At 36.0% G+C, this 24847-nt stretch overlaps 1 protein-coding gene across 1 annotated transcript in view; it reads right to left on the reverse strand.

Moving 5' to 3' along the window:
- Nucleotides 1–200: 200 nt before the first annotated feature.
- Nucleotides 201–24847, reverse strand: part of LOC121372324 — a 175917-nt gene continuing 151270 nt past the window's right edge. Inside the window, exons 17-20 of the mRNA XM_041498620.1 lie at nt 18628–18758; nt 12226–12400; nt 11587–11676; nt 201–11076 (exon numbers count right to left, since the gene is read on the reverse strand). Coding sequence (XP_041354554.1) covers nt 7757–11076; nt 11587–11676; nt 12226–12400; nt 18628–18758 — 3716 coding nt within the window. The 3' untranslated portion in view covers nt 201–7756. The remainder of the gene's footprint in view (nt 11077–11586; nt 11677–12225; nt 12401–18627; nt 18759–24847) is intronic.

A 24847-nucleotide genomic window follows, 5' to 3' on the forward strand; every position in this document is an offset into this window, starting at 1 on the left:
CTTATATTGGACAAAACATCTGGAAAAAATTGACAAGTTTTTCATGAGAGAATAAGTTCAGGAACAGTTTTTCGGTTGTATCTCTCAGAATTGCGGAAGAAAAAATGTGAAAGATTTAAATTTCTCCTATAGAATGTTAAATCTAGACTGGTAGAGAATCTGTTCAGACATATTGTTATGAGAGACAACAGACAAATTCATTGTACTGGAAGAGTTTATTTTCAAACTGATTACTTCCAAATATTCAATCCTCTCTCGGTAAGAAAATAATCCAACATACGGTACATGTATAATATACTTGCTAAGATCATATCAGTTATAAGTTAAAAAGTGTATCTTTGTCACATAACTAAATATTGGTGTGAGTAGTTGACAGAATCAATGCATTCATGCCAATAGAAAGTACTTTGATTTTTACATTTCATCTAGTTAGGTTGGAGTACAAAAATACATAAGTAACTAGGCTTTATTACCAACCAATATAAATATTAACAGTAAATACAATATATAATTGCATTGAGATAACAAGAAGACTTAGTGTAAGTCATAATTTATGATTTCTAAAATACATTCTAATTGAAGTTTTTGAAAATATGACCAAGACTATTTGAAACTTAATTAAAAATGATGATCAGAAAAAAATATTCCAAATGACCATTTCAATTTTAAGTGAAGGCAGTTGATGTAAAAGGTTCATCAAGATGTCTAAAATTGTTTGCAAAGCAAAATGTCCAGTTTTAGAAGCAATTGATATAGCATTTCCAATAATATTAGTGGCTTTGTGTGTTCTTACAATAAACTTTCCACAGGAAGCAGCAAGGGACAAGATGGATCCATAAAATAGTATTTCTGTTGTTTCTAATATTCTCATTTAAAAAAAAAAAAATTAAATTCTTAAAAAAAAAAAAATTCTCAAAATAAACAGACAATTTTCTGATGGTATATTCCAAAACAGTGGTTTTGTGATAATTTTTTTCACCAAGTTTAATACTAGAATTGGGCAACATGCTGGATTCTATTTTATTACAGGAACTGTGTTTCTTTGCAATGCCTTTCATGAGTTTCATCCTACTGTGCATTATTGAAAGTAAAAGCTAGTACCCATTGAGTTGTTGTTTTGGTGTGCTTATTCTGAACTGAAAGAGGTGGGGGGGGGGGGGGGGGGGGATGGCACAAAAGATGCATTCACCTGAGGTTTACAGATTACTTTGATTCCACTAGAATCTCATCAGAGATCCGATTACATTTCCTCTTGAAGGATTTAATGAAGAATGTCAACAAAGGTGGACTGATCGAAACTGATTGAAAATCTATAGGTAAATGGTGTCCACAGCCAATCTGAAACTATTGGAGTTCCTGGTTCTTTGTTGTAGGAAGGAGATACTGAAAGATCTGATACAGCATTGTTACCGTCTTGTTGTCAACATGAATCTTGCATTCTTCTATGTGCAGACTGCAATAACTGGGAGAAGCATTAACTCTCAATGAAACTGAATTAATAAACTTGTGTATGTTGCAAGCTAATGTGTTTCTAGAAGTTAGCTGTTGGTTTAAGTCGTGCCCTAGGTGTTCATTCCTGAACCTTAATTGGTTACAGTCATGTTAAAAGAACATCCATCCATGTTGCCCACTGAGAAACGCCCATGATCTGCTCATGATCCAAGTCAAGTGAATTTACCAAAAGCCATCCACATGTATGTTTATTTGTTTGCATGGGCATGATACATATGAACCCGAGTTAGTGTAAACATAATATACTGAATTATACTTTAAAATATGGAATTGTTTCCATTTTTTATATATATATATATATATATATATATATATATATATATATATATATACAATTCCACTAAACATTTTGCCTCCCCTTGGATCTTGGATACCTAGTGACACTTATCCCAGTTCCAATGTATATAACCTTTCTAGTAACTGTGACTAGGATAGACTGTCACTCTTCTAATAATTAAGGTAATTTATTTATACCAAAGCTTCCGATTTTAAAAAATCTTAAATACCATCAACTGTCAATATAGTAATTTTCTGTCCTTTTTCTTTTCTAACGAGTAGACCCAAATTAATTTTAAAATGTCTTCATGTTACATTTTATAAGCTACAACGTGAAACATTCACATAGGCTTAAATAATTGGCTGTTAACCACAAACAATTTTTTTTAGCTTGTTTAAAACTTAGTCTCAGCAACTAGTGAGAAAGAGCACCTCAAGTAAAAAATATATATATATATACAATTATTTACTTTTATTACAAAGCTGTATACATATATATACACATACATTTGATCTTCAGGCTACAAACCTGTTATCTACATTACTGACAAACACTTCACAGCATAAATAAACAAGATAAAGAGTAAATGGTATGTTAATTTACCGTAATAGTGTATGTATGACAAGTTAGGAGAAAAGGTTATATGTGAATAATGATTTATCATAAAGTTTTAATTAATTTAACAGGGGAAGAATTAAATTAATGATTATTAACCCCTCAATACATTTTTAGATTATGGTTATTTGTTGTCTAACACGGTTATTGTGATATTTGGTCTAAATGGTTTAAATAGCAAGAGGAAATCTAGCCCGAGTACTCTGACTGTAAGAGAGCTAGACGGACATTTGGACATAAACACGTAATGAGAGCGTGTTTATGTCCAAATGTCCGTCTGGCTCTCTTACAGTCAGAGTACTCGGGCTAGAGGAAATCCAGTGCCACCACATAGGCATTTCCTACCAAACGGCAAAAGATCTTTCCTATAGACAGTAGAGTCTCCGTGAGTACCCGTACAAGTGAGACAATGTAGGGCATTAATTTCATCAGTAACTATAATCAGTGATACAAGTTACACAATAAATCATTATATGATCATGTGCTAGTTTCTCTTTTTTAATAGGTGAAAATACTGAATGTATCAACTGGTTTCCAAATGCAATTTGATGGCATGATTTCAGATTCATGTTCGTCACTGGAATTAAGATGCATATATGCATATATTTTACTTTATTTTTTAGTCTCATTATCATCTAGTGTCAGGTACTCTGGTTCGGGTCGAGTTTGACCCTTGAGTACTCGAGTCCAATAGTTTGGACTGATGGAGGCCCTAATAGACAGGACAGTATATATCATGGCCTATGATTTGCCAGTGATAAGGAACCAGCTGGGACAGGCAAACAAATTAAATAATAATGGGTCCCTTTTCAAATACATGTACATGTATATGTATCAATATAGACTAGAACCTCTAAAACTGGATACCCTTTAAAACTGGACTCTTTTTTTTAACTTTGTCCCATTTGTACCTGGTTTAGACATGCAGTTTTCACTGTATAACATGCATGTAGATGTGTCAAGTCAACATGTTTTTGTCAGGTAGCTCATGTTGCTAATAATAATACCTTCTAACATAAAACTCGTATCCACTGGTCATTCTCATATTGGATCTGTATTTTTTTAATAGTATTTATCAAGTGTAAATCATTTTCCTTGTTACCTCTATAGAATTATTGTATTTTACACAGGTTAAATACACCTTGATCAGGAAGTCATATGTCGTTGTTTAATGAGTCACCAGATTTCTGACTGAAACTGAATATTTTCCTTCCTTATATAGAATAGAGATCAAGGGGAAATTAAAACAAGCTTAACCCGATTTGTATAGCTGACATTGTTTTATAAACAATCATACCTACGGTTATACTTATGGTACATCTAGTTTGTGTAAAAATTGGCCAGCATCATCCATTTAGTATGTATATGTATACTCACACACACAAAAGTTTAGACAAAAAAGTTCAAGCCATACAATTAACATTCTAAATAACAAATGAAAAATACTGAGGTGTAGTATGCTAATAATCTCAATATTAGTGTAACAAATAGTTATTGGAATGAATCAGTGTGGAGTTGTAAAATGTCATTAACCTGTCTTTGAGATGGGCAGAAATTTATAGAGCGATCGTTTCATTTGCATGTATCTCACATAAATCTAATTTTGCTTAACCCGCATTTTTGTTTGTGCATTAAATTATGGACATCAGTTAAGTGGACATAACAGGTTATGCAAAAAGAAAATTGGTTATCTAAATTTGTTTTTGAGTAACCGATAAATGGGTCATGCAGATTTTCTATTTCTCAGGAGCCTGGATGGGACATTCACAATATCAGTAAATTAAATTTGTTGATATGTTAAATTCCACTGCATGCAGTCAAAGATAAACATCTCAACAATGATACATATTTGAAAAAATTAGCACTTTATTTTCAGTAACACAACAGTCAGTGCTTGTGTGAGCAAATTACTACTATCAGTAAGGTGTTAAAAACTTTTAGGGGCTGTAAAACTAGCTGTAACAGTGTTATGAAAAATGTTCAAAATCGAGTATTAAATCAATATAAATAGCAACTGAATATTCTGAAACTTAACCATTAAAGAACAACCACTCTGAAATCAAATCCTGCACTGGTATTGTAACCATTATATGTACTTATTATGTATATGTTTACAAATGTATGCCATTTGTTATGATTCATATATATGAAATAAATGATTTTGATTTGGTTTGATTAGTATTTAAACAAAAATATTGAAAAGAAAAATATCACACTAACACAGTTAGCTTAACCATACTAGCCTATCATTTGTATTTGTGTTCTTTATAATAAAAGTAGTCAGTCAGGTGTTAACACTATAGCCAAATATTAAAACTATATCATAAAATTGTATGTTCTGTTTGTCATGGCAACCAATAGTAAAAAAACACAGACAACAATGTTTAATGGTATGGTTAATTTAATACACATACAATCTGTTGACTGATATTGCTTCTTTCGAAACTGTATGTGAGGACTGGGTCAAGGTTTTAGCCTGTAATGTTTTTGCATATTTGTCAAACTCTAATTATTCTTAATATAAATAAAATTATGTTAAAAGCACAGAAGTACAGAAGTAATTCATATTTTGTGGGCTACTATTATAAAAATACAAAGTAGAGAGTTTTATTGATAATTAAAACCTAAAAATTATAGTTATACAGAAATCAAATTAAAATTAAGTAATCTAAGGAATAAAATAAATGTTAATTTTAAGCATTAACAATAGGTAATATATCCATATGGTTCATATTGATAATCTGTTATTTTCTATAAACATCTCATGTTCCGCTGTAACATCACACCTCTATACCATAATCTTCACACACATGTAGTTACATAAAACTGATAATCGCTAGTACATCAGCATGCTTCAAGGAATTTGTTATCACCGAAAAACACTTTTTAATTTTTATATATTTTTACTGCAAGATATTTATGAGTATTGTATTATTTCTAGAGTGAGATTTAAAATAAAGTTACAAATTTGTTTTATAAATTTTGAACAGCATATAATGTAATAACTATTATGTGTAATATGCTACCACTAACATACACATGTACAAGGTGTGTGACTGAACAAATTGTGATCATCTCCTCAAATTAAATGGAAATTACAATACATGTAATTATTGATAATGTATGCCATTTATTCAGCTCAGTCGGTAGATTGATCACCTGAAGTGATTGGATCCTATAGGACTGAACCTGCTCACCAGACCCATTGGGTTTTACCCCATCCTAATCAATATCCCACAGCTGGTATATCAAAGGCAGTGGTATGTACTGTCCTGTCTGGGAAAGTGTATATAATGTCACAGTGACTTCCTATCAGCTAAGTTTTTGTAATGTTCATCTCTTTCAAAATGTTTTTTCCTCTTTTTTTCAAAAACTTTTGTTGTCATGAACAGAAATTCTGATGGAATATAAACCAACTGAATTGTCCTAAAGTAACACTGGATATTACGAAACCCATCTGCATAAATTAAGAATGCTGTATAAAATACTGAGTACCTTGAAGTTTGATTCAAATCATCTGTTCTTTGATTTTATTTGATTTCTTTCTCATACTGCCTCAACTAATACATGTACATAAATATATTATTACTGTAACATCTGGAAAAATTAGGACATTTTATATTTTCTACAAAATTAATGTGTCCATGAAAATTGGAGGAGACAACTCTAAATTGCATAATGCACAATGTGTAAATTGTGTGCAAATTAAAGTAACCAACAAACTGTATCTCTCATTCTTTAAACATTTACAACTTTACTCCAACAGTTCTGACTAGGATATATATATGATACAGAATATACACTGTTAGTAAAATATGAGCGTATTTACAATCTTTAAAAAGTTAAATAACAATAACATATGAACAGTAATGTACAAAACAATAAAATACAAGCCTTTTGTAAATATTCATTGTATGGACATTTCATGGAATGTTTACTATAGGAATGTACAGCCTTCCATCCACTGATAAAGACAAGACAGAAACTAATAAGTACATGTAAAAATAACTGTTTTCTTTCAAGATTCTAGTCTCATTCATTTTGATTTATACTAAAACATGTTAACAAATGACATATAACAGTTCAAAGTTAATTATAAAATATTGCTTCAGATAAATATACCTAAATTCCATTAAAAGTTGTTGTTCAACATTTAAAAATTAAAAATTAAAATTAAAATGAAACCATGTAGATATAACCAATGATATCATAACGCATTTGCTGTCTAATTGATGAAACTTTACTCGTTTTTTTACAGGTATTTGTTACATGTAGTAATTAGTATTATATACAGAGAGTGTTTAGATTTCTTGCATGCTGTTGTTTTATTGTGCGATGTAGATGAATATCAGTTGATTCCTAAATAAAACCATCACACAATTAATTGCTTCACTACTGTTTGTCGTCATTTGTCAGTTTTGATTTTAAGTGCTGTGAACGTCTTTGATCATTTTGGCAGATTTGGAAGTTAAATTAGCATTAGCATTTTATATCAAGGTTCCAGCATCTTCAGTGTGGATGTCCATGACAGGATGTTACAGTCCAAATACAATGCTATATTCTATAGCATTGTAAATGCCAATTACATTTGTAATTCAGAAGTATATTAAAACTGAGTTCACTGTATAATCTGAGTAATCACAAAACATCAAAGATATGTTTATACTTAAAGAATAAAATGTGTGTCATTTGAAAGCAAGGTTTTCTAGAATACAGGAAAGAACAACAATATTATTACATTAATTTTGTCTGCAAACAGAAATTATAATGTTTTTACAAGTAATGTCTCTAAGAAATAATCTCCAATGTAATGCTGCTGACCTGTCTTCACAGACTAGAGTGTACAGTTTACAAACACACTATCACAAGATTCTTATTCACCTTATAAAACAGTCCATTACAAACACATTGCTGAGTTTATGAATCAAGAACAAATATATAATCCTGTTACTTCATCTGCGTAATCCATGTTTAGGAGAATGGGTGATACAAACTCAACACCCATTCACAAACTCTAGTAAGTGGAATGTATAATCCAGGCCGATGAATCACAACTGCATATTACATTTCAGATTATATAATGTACTGGTAACATTCCAAGAGTTATTTACACACTATGTCCAGATTACCAGTGTGGTGCACAATAAATCTGGGGAAAATCCAATACAATCCACAAGAAACTATATTTAATTTCATACTCTCATTTCCAATCCAATATACATGTGTGTGCATACCTTCCTGTTTAAAAAACAGCACTAAATATAGTATTCCAATAATCCGTTCATATCGATTCACACACCATGTTCCAGAACTACACCAAAGGAATATCATCATCATTACAACCACAATCTTTCACAACCTTACAACCTCCGCTGATGACTTCCCCATAGCCACTTTCTTGATGGACCTCTCCAGGTTCATTCTGTGTCCGACCTGTACCACGCCTAGCTCTATGTAATCGTTCCGACCAAGCCCCTGCAGTTTGGGACCGTCGATACAGTTTTTAGCAAAGCCTGCCTTGTACTGGGACATGTTCAGACTATCCAGCCAGTCCATCACATCCGTACACAGCCACGAGTCCACTGGCTTCGTCTGGAAAGGTCGCATTGGCTTGTTCTTGTTGGAAGCATCCTGCGAACCGCTCCCAAACTCGGGTGGCGGTGGGATGAACCCACTGCCCTGAATCTCCTCGTAGGTCGGATCAGTGGAATCGTCAAACCCAGGGGGTGGTGGTGGTGCGATCTCGTATGACCGGTTTGTCCTGGAGGCACCACCCCCCTCACCAGGCTCGCTGGATAGAGTACTGATCGTGGACACGGAGGACACTTGACTGGCAGCGTCGTCGTGGCCAAATGCAGAGGAACCGCCTTGGTCCCCCGAATGCACACCTTCGTCGGTACTGCTCTCGTTGGCGAAGTGAGCAGGTGGAGGAATGATATCTATCTGAACCACACCATCTCTCGCCGTCTGACCGGAAGAATCACCAAAGCCAGGAGGAGGTGCAACGAAACCATACCCATTGGTGTGATGACCCTTCCTGTGAAGAGTGGACCCTCCATCAGTGTGAGAGTGATCCTCGGTAACACCTATCACCTCCATGTTCTCCTTCTTTCTCTTTTCCAGTTTCGCTATCCTGTCCTTGATGGATATCTTTGTATCCCTATCGTCATCACTACTGCCTTGTTTTGCTAGTTTCGAATGATCACCATTGCTTGTCTGTTTGGCTGGTAACACTTCGATTGTTTTGCCATGATGATTGGAAGGGGATGCTTTTGATGCTGATGAACTTTGTTTTGCTCGAGGAAGTGTGCTTGCAGTACCACCATCATCCTTACTCGACTTCTTTTTTAGATACTCCTGTCGTCGTTTTTCAGCCAAAGCAAGAAAGTCACTGGGCTGAGACTCAGATTTTGTTTTGCCTGTGTTTGGACTGGATGGCTGGGAAGCCGCTTTCTCTACCTTAGCAGCTGGCTTGGGGGGTGATTTTTGTACAGCAGTTGTTTTGACAGGAACTGGTGCTGGCACACTCTTTGTACTCTTTGGAACATCATTGCTAACACTAGATGCTTTTGAGGTCTTTGCACTCTTCAGCGTGCTGGAACTGAAAACAGATTTCACCTGACCTTCGACTTTAGCATCACCTTCCTCTTTTTTCGCCTCCTGTTTGCTTTCCGCCTCTACTGTATCATTATTTGTGCCGCCACCACGTTTCATGGTGTCACTAGAAAAGAAATACTTTGCTGCTTGCAATTTCTTCGTCTTCTGGAGTCGCGCTTCAATCGACTCCACCACTGCAGTGTCTGCATTTTTATTAAGGATGTTCTTACGCCTTTCAACAGCTGCTTTCAGAGCTTCCTGATTCATGGTCAGCTTCTCCTTGACGGGATCTTTAGGTGGAGCTGGTTTCTCCTCCGTCATTCTCGGTCCCTCTGTATCTAATCTGACCTGCCGCTTGGCAACGGCAGCCATGATGTCCAAGGAGCTCACTTGTGGTATTAACGGCTGCGGCTTGTCGTTTTGATTTTTCAGCTGTGGTGGATCTGTTGATGGAAGTGGGGGTGGTGGTGGAGCAGCTGGGGGAGCAGGTGGTGGTGGTGGGGGAGGAGGTGGGGCACTTTCAGGAGGAGGTTTGTGAACAACAGATGGCGAAGATTTTGTCGTTGAAATGCTGCTACTGCTGCTGTTGTGGACTCTGTCTGTACTAGATGTAGACTTGTACTTATTGTTTGAATTTTGATTGTAGTATGCTGGGTACATGGCCGTAATTTTTTCCGACGAATTGTCACGATCACCGCTAAAATTGGACTGGAGTGATGATCGTCTAGAACTGTCCGAGCTAGAAGGCACTGCTGGAGGGAGAGGCGCTGGTTCATTCGGTCGGGGAGGTATTATGATTTTTGAAGCTTCACGCTCTGACTGAAGTGCTGAAATTGAGGATGGAATGTCCGAGTGAATAGTGTATCGTTTGTTAGAAAGTGGCGAATCTTTTTTCAACTGATCTGCTTTGATGGATATCACAGTGACTGTGCCTGAACTGTCACTCGACATCTTTCTCTCAGACCTAGCTACTGATGATCTCTGCGAGGAAGTACTGGAGTTAGAACTTTGTTGGGCTCTATTACTCAACTGAGCATGCAGCCGTCTGTCCTCATCACTGGGGTCATCATAGTCTGGCTCGGGTTCATAGTACTTGCCACTTTTATTCTGGGCTTTGTAGACATCTGCTGTTACCAGAAGAGTCGCATTGGGATGTTTCTGGATGAATGATGCTGCATTTTGAAACACTTTGTCTTCGGCAAAGGACACGGAAGGTTTGCCATCATCATCATTGGGCATGTCAATGTTACCCAAACTGGCACTTCTTTGGTGAGACTTCAGCTTAGCCTGTTCCAAGGAGTTGGTCAACACTTGGGGATGTTTGCTCAGTCTGGCCAATGTGCCCGGCCGGAAACTAGATTCATAAGGTGACTCTTCCTTCTTTCTCACCTGTATTTCTTCTGAGACATTTGCATATATCCCATTAGAACTTGCAGTCGTGTTTATAGACACTACTTCCCCCTTCGAAGGCGGTGGAGGTGCTGGTCTCTTTGGTATTGGGTTCCGACCAGGCACTGCAGGAATCATGTACTTGGGTTCTTCGTACACCTTGGCGTAACTCCCACTGTAGACTCCAGCATGCAGTGCTGACGGGTCCATGTAAACGGGAGGTTTCTGGACCGATCCAGCATAGCTGACCGTCCTCATGCCGCTTCGTGGAGAGCCATCTTTGTGAGCAGCTGTAGGAGACCTGTTCCACACGCCCCCGTTCTGTTTGTACACCACATTTCCAGCACCCGTCTGAATGTTCGCTTTTGCATAGATATTCTCCCCATGATGGCCTGCCTCAATTTCAGCAACAAGGTCAGGTGTGCTTTTCGATCTCTCCATTATTCCGTTATGCTTTTTGTGGTACTTCTGAATCCTCAGCTCCGATGGACTCTTGTATTCCTTGCCTTTAGAGCTGCTGTCATCTTTGACCATGATGTTATCGAGGTCAACCACTGACATGCGTTTGGCAGCATGGGCGGCCCTCACAGATGCGATTTTAGGTTCTCCTGGTACATTATTCATAACAGGTGGTCGCTGGGCAATAGTCTGGCCTTCAAATTCAGCTACAATTTGATCCAATTTGGCTAGTAAAAAAGAAAAAGAAAAGAACATTAATTACTCTGATAAATTATACTTTAAAACATTTTGAGACAATGTTTTGCTTTTAACTGTCTGCAAAAAGAATTAATTATTCATTTTTAATTTTCTATTACTTATTGACACTCTTTCATTCTAAATTGTTTCTAAAAGTATCAACAGTAGTGTGTCAAACTTGTGCAGATTTATGAAAAATCAAAACTTAGAATATGTAAATCTCTTGATCAGTATTTAAGCTATAAACATTTTAAAACAATGTTTCACATAAATAAATGTTAGAAAAATTTTTTATGTGCATTTATGCAAATTTTGAATTCTCAGAGGCCAAAGCTGTCAAACAGTTACAAATGGCAAACAGAACATCTAACTTAGAAAATTCCATTCAATTCAGTACTCCTTAAAACTTCATCACCTAACTAATACTCATTAATAATTACAATGAGTCAAATTAATTAATTAATTTTAAATATTGTCCCCACTGTTAAAAATTAACTCACCAATTTCTTCCATTCCATCGGCCATTGACCTGGATGTTCCTTTACTGTAGGACAAAGAGGTCTGCGGATCTCGTTTGGGCGGGGCTGGAGCTACAACAGAAGAAACCACACACGTGCATTACAATGCAAATAATAAATGCACAACAGTGAGGCAGGCAGTGTTTGAAGTAGCCTTTCCACTTTACTACATATGAGATCTTAATTATTTATTAAAAAAAGAAGGCAACATTATATGTACCGGTATATATAGTTTCTGAATTTTTCACAGATTCAATGGGTTGTAAAAAAAAAATTCATCTCACAACCATATTAACAACAAAATTAAATTTTAATATATTTCCCCAATGAAACAAATGATATGCTTATTTTAAGCTACACTGTTTCAATTTATCAGACTATGCAATCTAGCAATGTGAGATTAAGTTTTAAAAGTACAAGTTAATTTATGAGGAAAAAAAAGAATCATTCCACCTTCCCTCATTTTCATTTTTATTTGATATTATATTCACAAATGGAAAATTATGATCAGCCATCATCTAGTATCTTGATTTTGTTACGATTATGTTATTGAAAATTTTGTCAGATTTCTACTAAGTAGTCATACACAACTGTAATTGCTATTTGTGTTACGTTCCATACCTAGTCGTTTGATTCTGTTGGGTAGAGTCATCGCACCATCTTGATGGATGAACCAGTCGTTGTCTTTCTCCAGAGGGCGCACCGTGACGACCTTCATCTTGAGACGGTCACGTGACGACCGGATCAGCTGTACCACACGCTCGTGGGACGCACGCACTACGTTTTCATCGTTGATCTGAAGGAGAATCATTCAATGTTATTAGTTCATTGTTTTGTGCCATCTAAGATCCAGGGCCCATATTTTGAAGCGATCTTAGCACTATGAAATCGTAAAACCATCGTAGGCTATAACATCACTATAGCACGTGACATAGTGATGTCATAGCTTACGATGGTTTTATGATTTTATAGCACTAAGATAAAGCTTCAAAATATGGGCCTTGGACCTGAAAATGTTAGACACTGAATTATGCTGAAGTGTAGTTTAAATAAACATTTCTTTCCTTTCATTTTCTTACCTCAAAACCTGATGATGTTAACCACTAGGCTATTTGTCTGATAGTATTTGTCTGATAGTATTTGTCTGACATGATCTGTCTGACATTATCTGTCTGATAGTATCTGTCTGTCTGATAGTATCTGTCTGATAGTATTTGTCTGATAGTATTTGTCTGTACAATAATTGTATGTAATCTAGGACTAGAGGGGCAGGATTTAGCTCAGTTGGTAGAGCGCTCATCAGATGTGTTTGGATTTTAGGATCAAGCCTTAATTCTCAGCCAAACCTGCAGGGTTTTTTCTACAACCAGTGCCCAACAACTCGTACATCAAAAGGCCATGGAATGTGTATATAAAAGAACCCTAGCTGCTTATGAAAAAATGTTGCGGGTTTCCAATGAAGCCTATGTGTCAGAATTACCAAATGTTTGGCATCCAATAGCCGATGATGATTTAATCGATGTGCCCTAGGTATTGTTAAACAAAGAAAAATTAAATTTTTATCTCTATGACAAGAAACAAATTAAACTACAGACTGAGTCACCATGCAGGGTCTTCAATATTGGAGATAATTTTTCATTTCTTGTTGGACTTGTCAGGCCATCAAACAAAATGTGTGATAGGTGAAAGGAACTAATTTCATTTAAACAATCAAGCCAGCCTGTACTGACTTAGTGTCATAAAGAAGATTGTTTAACCTGTATGTCATTGTGGTATTTGAATTACAACTCAACATTACAAAACATACCAAACATAATGGAGTCTTTAGGTCATACTGACATCAAATAGGAAACATTGATCATATAATTATGATATTCCTTTGTTACCTCATAATGTGGGCATCTGATTAAAACACACTAGACTGGACTATATTAGATTATTTAAAGGAATATCACCATGGCATCTTATAACACTAACGGGTGACTGCTTCATAGAGGTTATTTTGTATTGAATTAGATACATATTAAATGAGGTGACCTATTTAAATCAGATGGTTGCATGATTATGTTTCACTGTATTAACAAGTGCAATATATAACTGAAAGATTCAGAAGAGCTGAAAGATGTACGGTTCAAAGAAGTATGTGACCCTCAGTTTAATACCTGTTATAGGCATTTGAAAGATACATTCTTCTGACGTCTCTTCTCAGATTCAGAACTAGTGAGTAAATATGTCATAAAAGGACAACTTTAAAGAATTTGTCCCAGAAGAGTAATTTGAGTAACAGTTGTCAAACACACCATCACTTGTCATGTATAGAACAGTCCAACTATCAGACAAACAGCTCGGACATCAAACAGATCAGACGAGTCAGCTCGACGTTGAAACGAGACGTTAATCAAGCCCAGAGAGGTTGTGTTATTGTAGGTCTTCAAACCCTTGGTCCTCGTACTATCTATACGTTTGTATTTATCACCCAACTACTTTCCACTAGCGCCGGTGTCAAGTAACAAAACTCTTCCATTGAAGAAGCGTTCTCCCAGCAAACACTTGATGTGTCCATTGTGCAGAAGAATGCCTTCAGATGGATGATAATTGCACTGTGGCCGAACCAGCCCCTTCCTCCAATATTGACTGTATTGTGCCATCTGTGTCCACCGTCGCTCACAGGGACACCTATATTTACCTCTCATACCGAGAGCTTGTCGTACTACATCAACACTTGATAACCACCAACTACAACGTGGTACAAACAGCTTGACAATATCAGTGAAATATCTTTTAAAAATTAACTCAATAACTGACAGGCAACAAACAAAGTAACTGAAAAGAAGCTGGTTGTTTAATGACACTAACATTTTGTTTAGTAAGAATCTCTTAGATGCTGGGTGGGATGTATCACAGTCTTAGACTCCTTAACTGAGGTGTGATACGTCATGGGATCAAATCCCTTGGTGAACCTATTTGTTTTTGTTTTTTTGTGTGCCTATTCCAGCCAGTGTTCTATGACATGTATGCAGCACAAGCCTATCTATGTGCATACACAACAACCCTTTACTGTCATTTGGTAAAGGTAATCTTTGGGGGGGTTTCCCTGTCACTCTAGGTGGTAAAACGTTTGCTTGATGTATGCCGGTCTAGGATCACTCTAGCCAGTACTCTGCAACTGATGTAACAAAGGCCGTGGTATGTCCTATTTTGTCTGTGGGATGCTGCATACAAAAGATCCCTTGCTGCTAATTGAAAAGTCTCATTATCTGTGTGGTCCTTAACTATGTTTGCTGCCATACAACTGTAATTAAAATGTGTTGATTGTGTCCAAAATAAAACATTCCTTTCTTCCCTACAGTGATGTTGACATATGGTCTTGAGCCTCTACAGGCAGAACACCACATACCACAATGATATAAATTGGTACTGTATGTCTACAAGTATGCTGTCAGATTAAAAACCAAACAAAGAAAAAAGGTTGATAAACACCAATAGACCTTCAGCATCAACAGGATGATGTGACAAACTTGCTCTATGAAGAATGAGGCCAGCTTACTCAGAACTGGCTGTTCACATCTGCGTGTTTGTTTTCAGCATTTGTGAGCATGCGGAGTTATCTGCCACTGACTGGCTTTTCTTAACAGATCTGTGCTAATCAATCATTCTACTTTCCTTGAAAGCGGATCAAGTATTTAGTGGCCCACTTGAGCTCCGTCGAAACAAAGTACCAAGAAAACCCGCAGCTAAGCTGTTCTAGCACATTTCTGACAGATCTAAACCGAAACAACACAGTTATGAGACAAAAACAAACACCTATCTCCAGGTTTATAAGTCTGGTCTTAGCAACCATTAATTTTGAAACACTAAAAGTGTTATCCTTGAAACCACAATTTCAACAAACAGACACTGAAATTATTGTTTTTTATTCATAATTCAAAACTGCTTGTCCAATAAAGGCGTTTCTGCTATTATGTTCTTATCATGAGAAAATATGATAATGCAAGCACAGATTAATGAGAAAACAACCCATTAGCAAAGGAACGATAACTCTGGTGAAGTTAAAGTTGGTTTTGTTTGATGACACTAGAGTACAATTGTTTATGAATCATCAGTTATTGGATGTCAAACATTTGGCAATTTGGAAACATACATGTACATGTAGTCTTCTCAGAAAAACTGCTACATTTTTTTTTTCCATTAGCAAAAAGGATTCTTTTATTTGCACTTTCTCGCAGGCAGGCCAGCACATACGTGGTCTTTGATATATTAGTCGTGGGACACTGCTTGGTTGGAATGAAAAAACCCTAATCACAGTATACATGGGTCCACCGACGGGGTATGATCCTATAACCCATGTACCTCAAGCAAGAGCTCTACGGACTGAGCTATAGAACCCACCCCTTTCTGGCAGACATATTCCTTAGTTATAACAAAACATCTGCTGCTGCAAAAAATAATATTTTTAATGACACCTTAGCACACTTTAAACTATGGTTATTTGGTATCTGACCTATGACATGATTATTTCAACAATTATCTGGGAAATAACGAGAGGAAACCTGCTGCCACTATGTAGGCTCCTACCAAATATGCAACAATGGATCATTTATATGCACTTTTTCCCACTGACAGGACAGCACATACCACAGCCTTTGATATACCAGTCACAGAGCTCTGGTTTGGACAGGACAAAACCTGAGCCATGATAAAGCAAATGATCCTACAAACCATTGCTACATTCTGCCTCTAGCTACATAATAACAAACTTGTTGATAATGCCTATCCAATAAATATACCAATAGCTTTCAAATAGTTTAAAATATATATGTGTCTTAAGGAAAGATAACTGAAAAAGCTCTTAATAGATAGCTGGTTGGTATACGAGATGATGTTTCCAGCACTATATATTATTAGCATTTTCAATTTAAGTTATACCAAAAATGCTCAAGTAAATTCACTATGACCATAAAGCCAAGAAATGTGCATACCAAACAGCATAAAAGGAAACACCACCAGCCATTGTCCATGCCTTTATTATGATGGGCCATGCAGGCACTTGAAACAGCCCATTACCTTTATGTACGTGTTCATAGCCGTAAAATATTTAATGGTCACCAAGTATTGGACATACCACCATGGCATGAAGAAAACAAAATGTCATAAAAGAAACCAGAGGAAACTATAAAGATTTCCAGCAGTCTTCGATAACCAAACTGATATATTTACAGTGACAGTTGGCTGTAAATGGAACAAACCGATGTCATTCGTGTTGTTTTGGGGTATTTTATCACTACTGTGCATGTACAAATTTATGTAACATAAGATGACCTCCTTTGTTGGCATTAATGTGTGCATAACAATATCCAGCCTGACTAGGTGAAATCCACTCTGTTGATTCATCGTCTGAAGATGTAATTCACCAACAACAAAACCATCTAATGACACTTGCAACAGAATGGACTGTTGCTCAGATTACAACTGTTCGCTTGCAAAAACATCACACATCCTTAAATAGATCATATACATCACAGAGGATGAACAAGTCCTTTTGAAGTTTTTCAAATATTTAAAATATGCTGCATTTAAATTGGTTGGAGAGGAAAACAGTTATCTCATGAAAAGACTTGTATTTGTGTAATTGCTAGTTAACCTTGAAAGAAAGTACTAAATTCAGATATTTTAATACAATCTTTCACACATGTATGTGTGTCGTTGCTATAATTAAGTCTTTATCTCAACAACATGCAAGTGTTGCACTTTAAGGTTTTTACACAGCATATAATGAGTTGCATCAGGGGAAGGGATTACCATCAGTATTTGATTTCTTTTTTAAAGTGTGGAGATCATTTCTGTCAGAATTTCTGGTATTTCTTTCTAATTTATATCTATGAAAACATCCAATTAACGTTCAAGCATGCTGCATAAATGCTGCATGTTTAAGAAAGAGGTTAATTGTTAGTAAAGAGATATTGAGAGACAGTGTGAGGGACAGATGGAGAGAGAGGGGGAGGTGGAAGGAAGGGTGAGATGGAGAAAGAGAGGGAGAAAGAGAAAGAAAGAGACATAAAGAGGAAAGGAAAAATACTACAAGACACAGTGAGAGTGAGTATAAGAAAGTGACAAAGACATACACAAAATGACTGAGCAAGCATTTGAGGAAGAACAGGACCCATATTCACAAAACATTGTAAGCCTAGTTTTGCACGTAAACATAAATCTATGACTGAAGAGCTATTCACGAAACAACGAAAATGTAAATTACATGTAAAGTTGGACGTAAATATAATGCTGCACGTAAGTCGTGCATATGTAATAAATCAAGCATGACCGCCATTATTTACTGTTATTTACGGAAAACTGGCAGCATTTCCAATAATTGAAGCAGTTTGCGATGGCAAACGCCCACGGATTGAACATATTTTTGTTGGTGATCGAACGGATGTTTTCGACTCAGCCAATTTCTACTGAGTTATCTTTTCCTTTTTAAGAAATGTCCTCAAGTTTGTACCAAAACGCGAATCCTCACCAATACCAAAATGCCATGGTTCGCCGTTTGCGATGTTATTGTTAGCAGACGACAAATGAAATTGTGTTTTGCACATTTGTTATTTACCCGGTAGCCATCGTTTCTAATGGGGGTTTTAAATTATTTCTTCGGTGAGAGTGTTAAATTGTAGATTTACGTCCAACTAAGTTACATTTACATTTACGACCGTCTTTGAGAATAAGGTGCTTCTTGCACATAAACGTAAATCTACGGCAGAGGTAAGTGCTAGTCGTAGATGTAAATTTACACCTTTTTGTGAATATGGGTCCTGAAGTGGTGAGTGAGAGAGAGAACAAGAGAGAAGTGATGGTGAGGAAGATAGAGAGTGCAGAGGAAGACAGAGAAAGAAGTCTTTGTAATGGCTTCACACATTCCTAGTATAGAGATCTGCACTGCCATACAAATCTAGTATGTATCTAATAGTCTACTGACTATTCTATCACAAATACTATCTGGCTGGATGTTGAGACACTTGTTGCACTGACCTCAAGTAGGAAGTCTCCGGACTTAAGCCCGACTCTGTCCGCCTGGCTGCCCACGTCCACACTGTCCAGGTATTGCAGTGCTGGGAACTCAGGGGTCGGCTGGAAGTCCAAATTTGCTGCACGCGTTTGGGCTGGAAAACAAATATATATATATTAAATACACAGATTGTAAAATAAGAAAAATTTAGACCTGATGTCTCACTGTTTAACCATGTCAATACAGTTTGAGAGAGGATGGACTGAATATCGAACATTTCAGTTTTGATCTCACTAAAAAAGTGTTTGAAATTTATAACTTTGCATGTCAAATTGTTTTTGATTTACTAGATGATTCATTACAAGCACATTTGCAGTTATTTATGCAGGGTGGGCTCTAGACTGTGGTGAATGAAGTTTATGGGGGGATCAAGTCATTTTTTTTTTTTTGCTAGAGCAGGGGGATTTCGACAACTGAACCCCCACCCCACAATAAAACCCCAAATTATAATTCTCTCAATTCATAAAACATTCCAAAGAATCAACAATGAGTTGATAATTCTGGGCCCAATTTACGAAGTCTGTTTTTCTTAAGAATCTTAAGAATTATAAATATATGTAGTTACATGTGTGCAAGTCTAAAACAGGCTTTGTTAATTCGACCCTTTATGTTGGGAGTACATATGTTTTGATCCCATTTATGGTTGCAATGTATCAACCAGCAATGGAGTTCCTCTTATCTTTGTCATGGAATATAAATTAAAGATTCAAGCATAAAGTATAAATACATTAAAATATCAAATAATTTCCTTCCAAACCCAAAAACTCTCAAATATTCAAATTGCTTCATCAATAATATAAATTCCTGAATATTGTCCTCAATGACTCTTTTCTGTTGAATGTTTTCCAACTGGGCAAGCTGCCCAACTTTTGTCTTTAGCAGTCACTGCCATTTATTGGCAGAACCGGTGCAAACAATATGCTGTAATTCAGTCATAAATATCGTAAATGATCGTTTGTGTTTTACAGGCCACCTGAAATATGTAATGACATCCCAGAAGCCTTTGCATTATGGTGACGGTCCGAGTCACACTGCCCTTTACACGGCACACAAAGCTGTTAAAGTGCACGGTTAAATTCACTGAACATACATCCAGGCTTCAAACGGAGAGGAATCTTTGTTTAACGACACCTAAGCATATTTTAAACAATGGCTATTTGGTGTCTAATATACGGTCATTTCAACACTTGGTTGAGACAAATGGGAGGCAGGGCAGTGATAGAAATAAGCAAAATCTGTTACTTATGTCCAAATATATGGTTTGTTTTATTCGAGTACAAGGATGATATTTTTGATTGCTCAAAATGAACTTTATTGAAAAAAATTACTTGTCCACTGGACAACCACTGTGGTGCATTTTGTTTGTCCGAGCAGACTTTTACTTGTCAGGACAAATGGACAAGTGCTTATTTTGAATGCTGGGGAGGGGGAGGGGATGGGATATATGCCTGCTGTTGCCATACATGTTTCTCTATTGTAAAGTAGCAAAGGATGTTTGTTATGCATTTTCCAGTAGACAAGACAGTACATATCATAGCCTATGATATACTAGTCATGTGGCAGATTGGAATGTGGAAAACAAAACCCAGTTCCACTGAAGGCAATGCATCTTACAACCCATTGCATCCCAAGCGAGTGCTGTACACTGCACTATATCTGGCTCCCGATAGGCCTGGAATATCAATGTGTTTCACTTACATTTCGATAGTCTTTCACATGCACTCTTATCATTCTGATCTGATCCAAGACTGTCAGCACTTTCAATATTAAATGAACCTTGAGAACTGCGACACTTTTTGCCTTTCACATTTCCCATATTAGTTTGCAAAGAGATTGATAATCTCAATCGGAATATCTGTGTTAGCTTGCACAAAGGAAAGCCAAACACAGCGAAGTAGTGAAAACAATCACAAATTAATCCAAGAAGATTTCAATATTCCAACAAGAATGCAGACAAATGTAGTCCAAGACACAAACATTGCTCTACAAATTGCTGGCCGCAAAAGACCAAAAACGAAAAACATCCTGGCTTCTCCGAACATTTGAAGACCTTCATTAATATTTTGGTTATCATCACTTCCTTGAGTTGTATTTTCAATGCTGTGTCGGTTGCTGGTGGCATGGTGTGGTTGTCGCCTGTTCACGCAGGGCAATGTTTGACGTCGTGGATCGGACAGATTCAGAGTGGGAACACGACAAGAGTTCGTAGCTGTGAGCAAACTTCTTGTCTTTGTTCGCGTAATGAACAAAAGGGTAAAAAAATGTCGTCGGTGCACAGCGTCACAGCGACGGGTTTATTTCGGAGTTTGCTGTGTGCTTAAAATTAAGCCAGATATGTGTGTACACACCACTGAGCATCGTGTTAAAAATGCTCCACATTTGAAAACTTTAAAACAAAACATTGCTAAGTGTGATCTCACCATGTATGCCCATATCATAAACCGTAAGACAAATATAAAACTTAAAACATATGTAGTCATCTCACCCAACACTGTAAGCATCTGCTGACCAAAACATACTTTTCTCCTTGAATCACTAAGTTATTCATACTTACAGGTCAAATGAATTTGTTTTCTGAATGCATATCTACATACATATGTTACCTAAAATGTAGCCAGCATTCCTCAACCTACTAAACTTTTCAAACCTTATTTGTAAACGAGTAAATGATTATACAGCGACACCTCTCAAAACCGGACCCTTTGTAAACCAGAATTCCCATAAAACCGGATGTTTTTCACCATCTCTTTCTAATAATCAGTACAGAACTTAACTGTTAATTGATCAAACATCCTGACAATTCAAAATGAATGAATGAATGAATGAATGAATGAATTAGTGAATTAATGAATGAATGAATGAATGAATGAATGAATGAATGAATGAATGAATGAATGTTTAACGACACTCAGCATAACAAGAAAATTTAAAAAGATGCAGGTAAAATACATCATTACAAAACCCCAATAATCTTTTAAAATCAGGAAGACACCAAACAGTCATATAAAAATATTATTTGGAGCTTCTATGATCATAAAACATTCCAGCATTACAGTTGGACAATGGTGGGTTCCTTCCAAAATTATTTATTAACTTTAGCTTTTAAATGTTTATTAACTTTAGCTTTTAAACCTTCAGCTACATGTATATAAAAAACACAACACAATAATTTACTAGTGCAGTTGGAGAATCTCATGGGGATGACGTAGGTGTGTTCAGCTGAGGCGAACACTCTGTGACATTGTGACAGGCTATGTTGCCAGCAAGTTCGCTGTCTTTGTGCAACACATCTATCTCTGTCCACCCAATCTAGCTGCTAACAGTCAGCTTGCTAGATATAGTGGCATCATCCATTTCATCATATCTGTTACGGTGGCAGGAATCTAATTGGTCTGAATGCATCTCTTGTTTATACGGCATAAAAGCACATTACAATTTTGATATTTATGACTTATTTATGCAAATTTGTAATTATAAATAGGTGTACAAATATCAAAACATGACACTAGTAACTATGATACTGCACCTTTAAGAAAACCAAGAACACAATCAATGTATTTAGTTTTTTAGTGGTAGAGCACTTGATTGAAGTGTGATGGCTTGTAGCTCACCTACCCAAGGTGGACCCATCAAGTTGTTTCCAATCCCAACCAGTATCCCATGACTGGTACATCAAAGGTCTTGGTATAAGCAGTCCATGTATATATATATATATATAGTTTATTACCGGAGTTTTTCAGTATTATCAATATCATATATTAGGAATAAACATTGTATTATGCGAGCCTCTGGTGAGTGTAATACATTATTTTTATTCCAAATATATATTGATGATACTGAAACACATGAGAGTAATAATCTCTTTATCACATAATCTCAAGCTTAATAAACATGTTTTTGTAAACTGTACACAAAACTTGAATTCCAGTCTGCCATTACTAGATATTCAAATGACATAAGAATATATGACACTGTGTCTTGTTTAATGGATTTGATGTCAAACTTGAATGACGTAACTTTGGATATCCTTACATAAAAATAAACTAGTGTTTAACGTTTTTTGTTTTCTGAATGCCGGACAGCTTTCAGTGTAACATTGCTATTGGAATGTTTTTGAATGGTGACAATTATGTCAATTATGGAGTGTCACCATAGTACATTTGCTTAAATGTCAATAAACATAATGCCGTGACCTCTATTAATTTACATCTAATTTGCAAAGTTATCAAATTCTGAAAGTATGTGATCTGAAAAAGCCCTGGATATGCTAGCTAATATATGATAAATAAGAGATCCCTTGCTGGTATTTGGTAAGAGTAGCCTAATGGTGGTAACAGGTTTCCTCTCTGTCTAGACCCAGTGTTAGATACCAAACAGCCATACTTTAAAATGTACACAGGTGTCATCAAACAAACATTCCTTTCCTTTGCTCACACCTAATATTTACTAATTAAACAATGTTCTGAGGTGTCAACCTAATAAAATGTATAATATGCATTTAACAGTTTCCAATATTCCTCCAACAACTGTGATAGCTAGGCCAGAGATCTAGACAGACATGTCAACACCAATAATTCTCTTAGATAAAATCATTCAGAGTGAAAGCCATGCTTATTAATTCAAATATATGACCAAACAGTGAGTTTAACTTGATGCCAATTTGATTATCAAGGTCATGCGATTAAACCCACTGTCTGATACACTCCGCTCCGACTGACCAATCGGTGTCCACAAACTATTTAGAAAGTGGCCTTGTTGGATGGAGTAACTTTATTCCAAATATTTGGCAAGTCAAAAACAATCATAAGTGAAGAGTGCGACATTTCGAGGGAGGAAATCACAAAGAGCTGAAGATGATCCTCAGATTTGCCTTGTCAATGTGCTGTTCGATTTGTAACGACGTACCGCTCCCACAAAGGGAAGCCAGGTTTGTGAAATGTCTGTCATCCTTCATTTGATGGCTAACGCAAGTTTCCAACGCAATGTGAACAAAGAGTGGTGTGTGTGTGCAGTTTCAGTGGGTCTGTTTAATTTACTTTTAGTTTGTCAAACACTGAAAACAAACAACGGACTAAATTAACTCTTTTTTTATATACCTGACAAGGCTCGAAAATCATACTATGGATTGGGTAGTAATCCTTGTTTATCACATTTTAATCTGGAAACAAATGTTACAGACTGAGAAGCAGTTTGAGAAATTAGTCTTGAAATCAGACACCTTATTAGAATGATAATATAATTTTTAAACAATGGGGAAGGCTTGAGATATTTGCAAATAAAAGGTTAAATTATTTTTATTATCACTCTTGAAAATTAGGAATTCTGGATATATGTGGAAATAAATTCGAAAGCAAGTGTTGCTTGCTAAACTGATTATCAGGAAATAATAAAATGTCTGTTACATTCATTACAATTTATCATCATCCCATTGGTCCAGACATAGCAACGGGAGTTTGTTCATTTCTCGATGAATGTAAAAATTACATTGCCAGGGAACGTCATATCTGACAATGTCATTTTATATGGGCAAGTTGTCTTATTAAGCTTTATTGTTTATGGACCAAAAATAATTCAAAATAAAGTATGAACTTTTAGTGTTGTTCTTATTAGCAAGTATGATTCAAATTTAATTACCGGTATAAGTATTGTCTGTTATTTCTTTTATGTTCATCTGGGTATGACAAAAAAAAAATCATCCCCAAACTTATGTGAGAATGGATTTGCCGATTCACAGAGTTTGCGGATGATTTTTTTTTTTTTTCATACCCAGATGAACGTAAAAGAAATAACAGACAATACTTAAGCATATTGTACTTTTTAAGCGACATTTGCACCCTATTCACTGTCAATTTCCATCTTTAATTGCCTGAGAATATATATACAGATGGTTTACCTGGCAAAATGTCTGTACCATTCAGTTCTAATACATTCAGTATTTAATGAGTGATTGGTTGATTCATTTATCATCTTATTTAGTTATTAATTTATTATGAATTTCTATTATTATTAATTATATTTTAATAATGTGGATAAAATATAATACCTAAAGATACACAGTATGGGATTTTATGTGAAGAAAAACACACACCAAAGAGACAAGACGGATGAAGATCAGCCAAACATCACTATATTCTTAGAACATATATAGTTACGGCATACAAACTGAAACCTATTAATCACCAG

The sequence above is a fragment of the Gigantopelta aegis genome, chromosome 4 (genome assembly GCF_016097555.1).
Source record: "Gigantopelta aegis isolate Gae_Host chromosome 4, Gae_host_genome, whole genome shotgun sequence".
NCBI classification, from domain to species: Eukaryota; Metazoa; Mollusca; class Gastropoda; order Neomphalida; family Peltospiridae; genus Gigantopelta; species Gigantopelta aegis.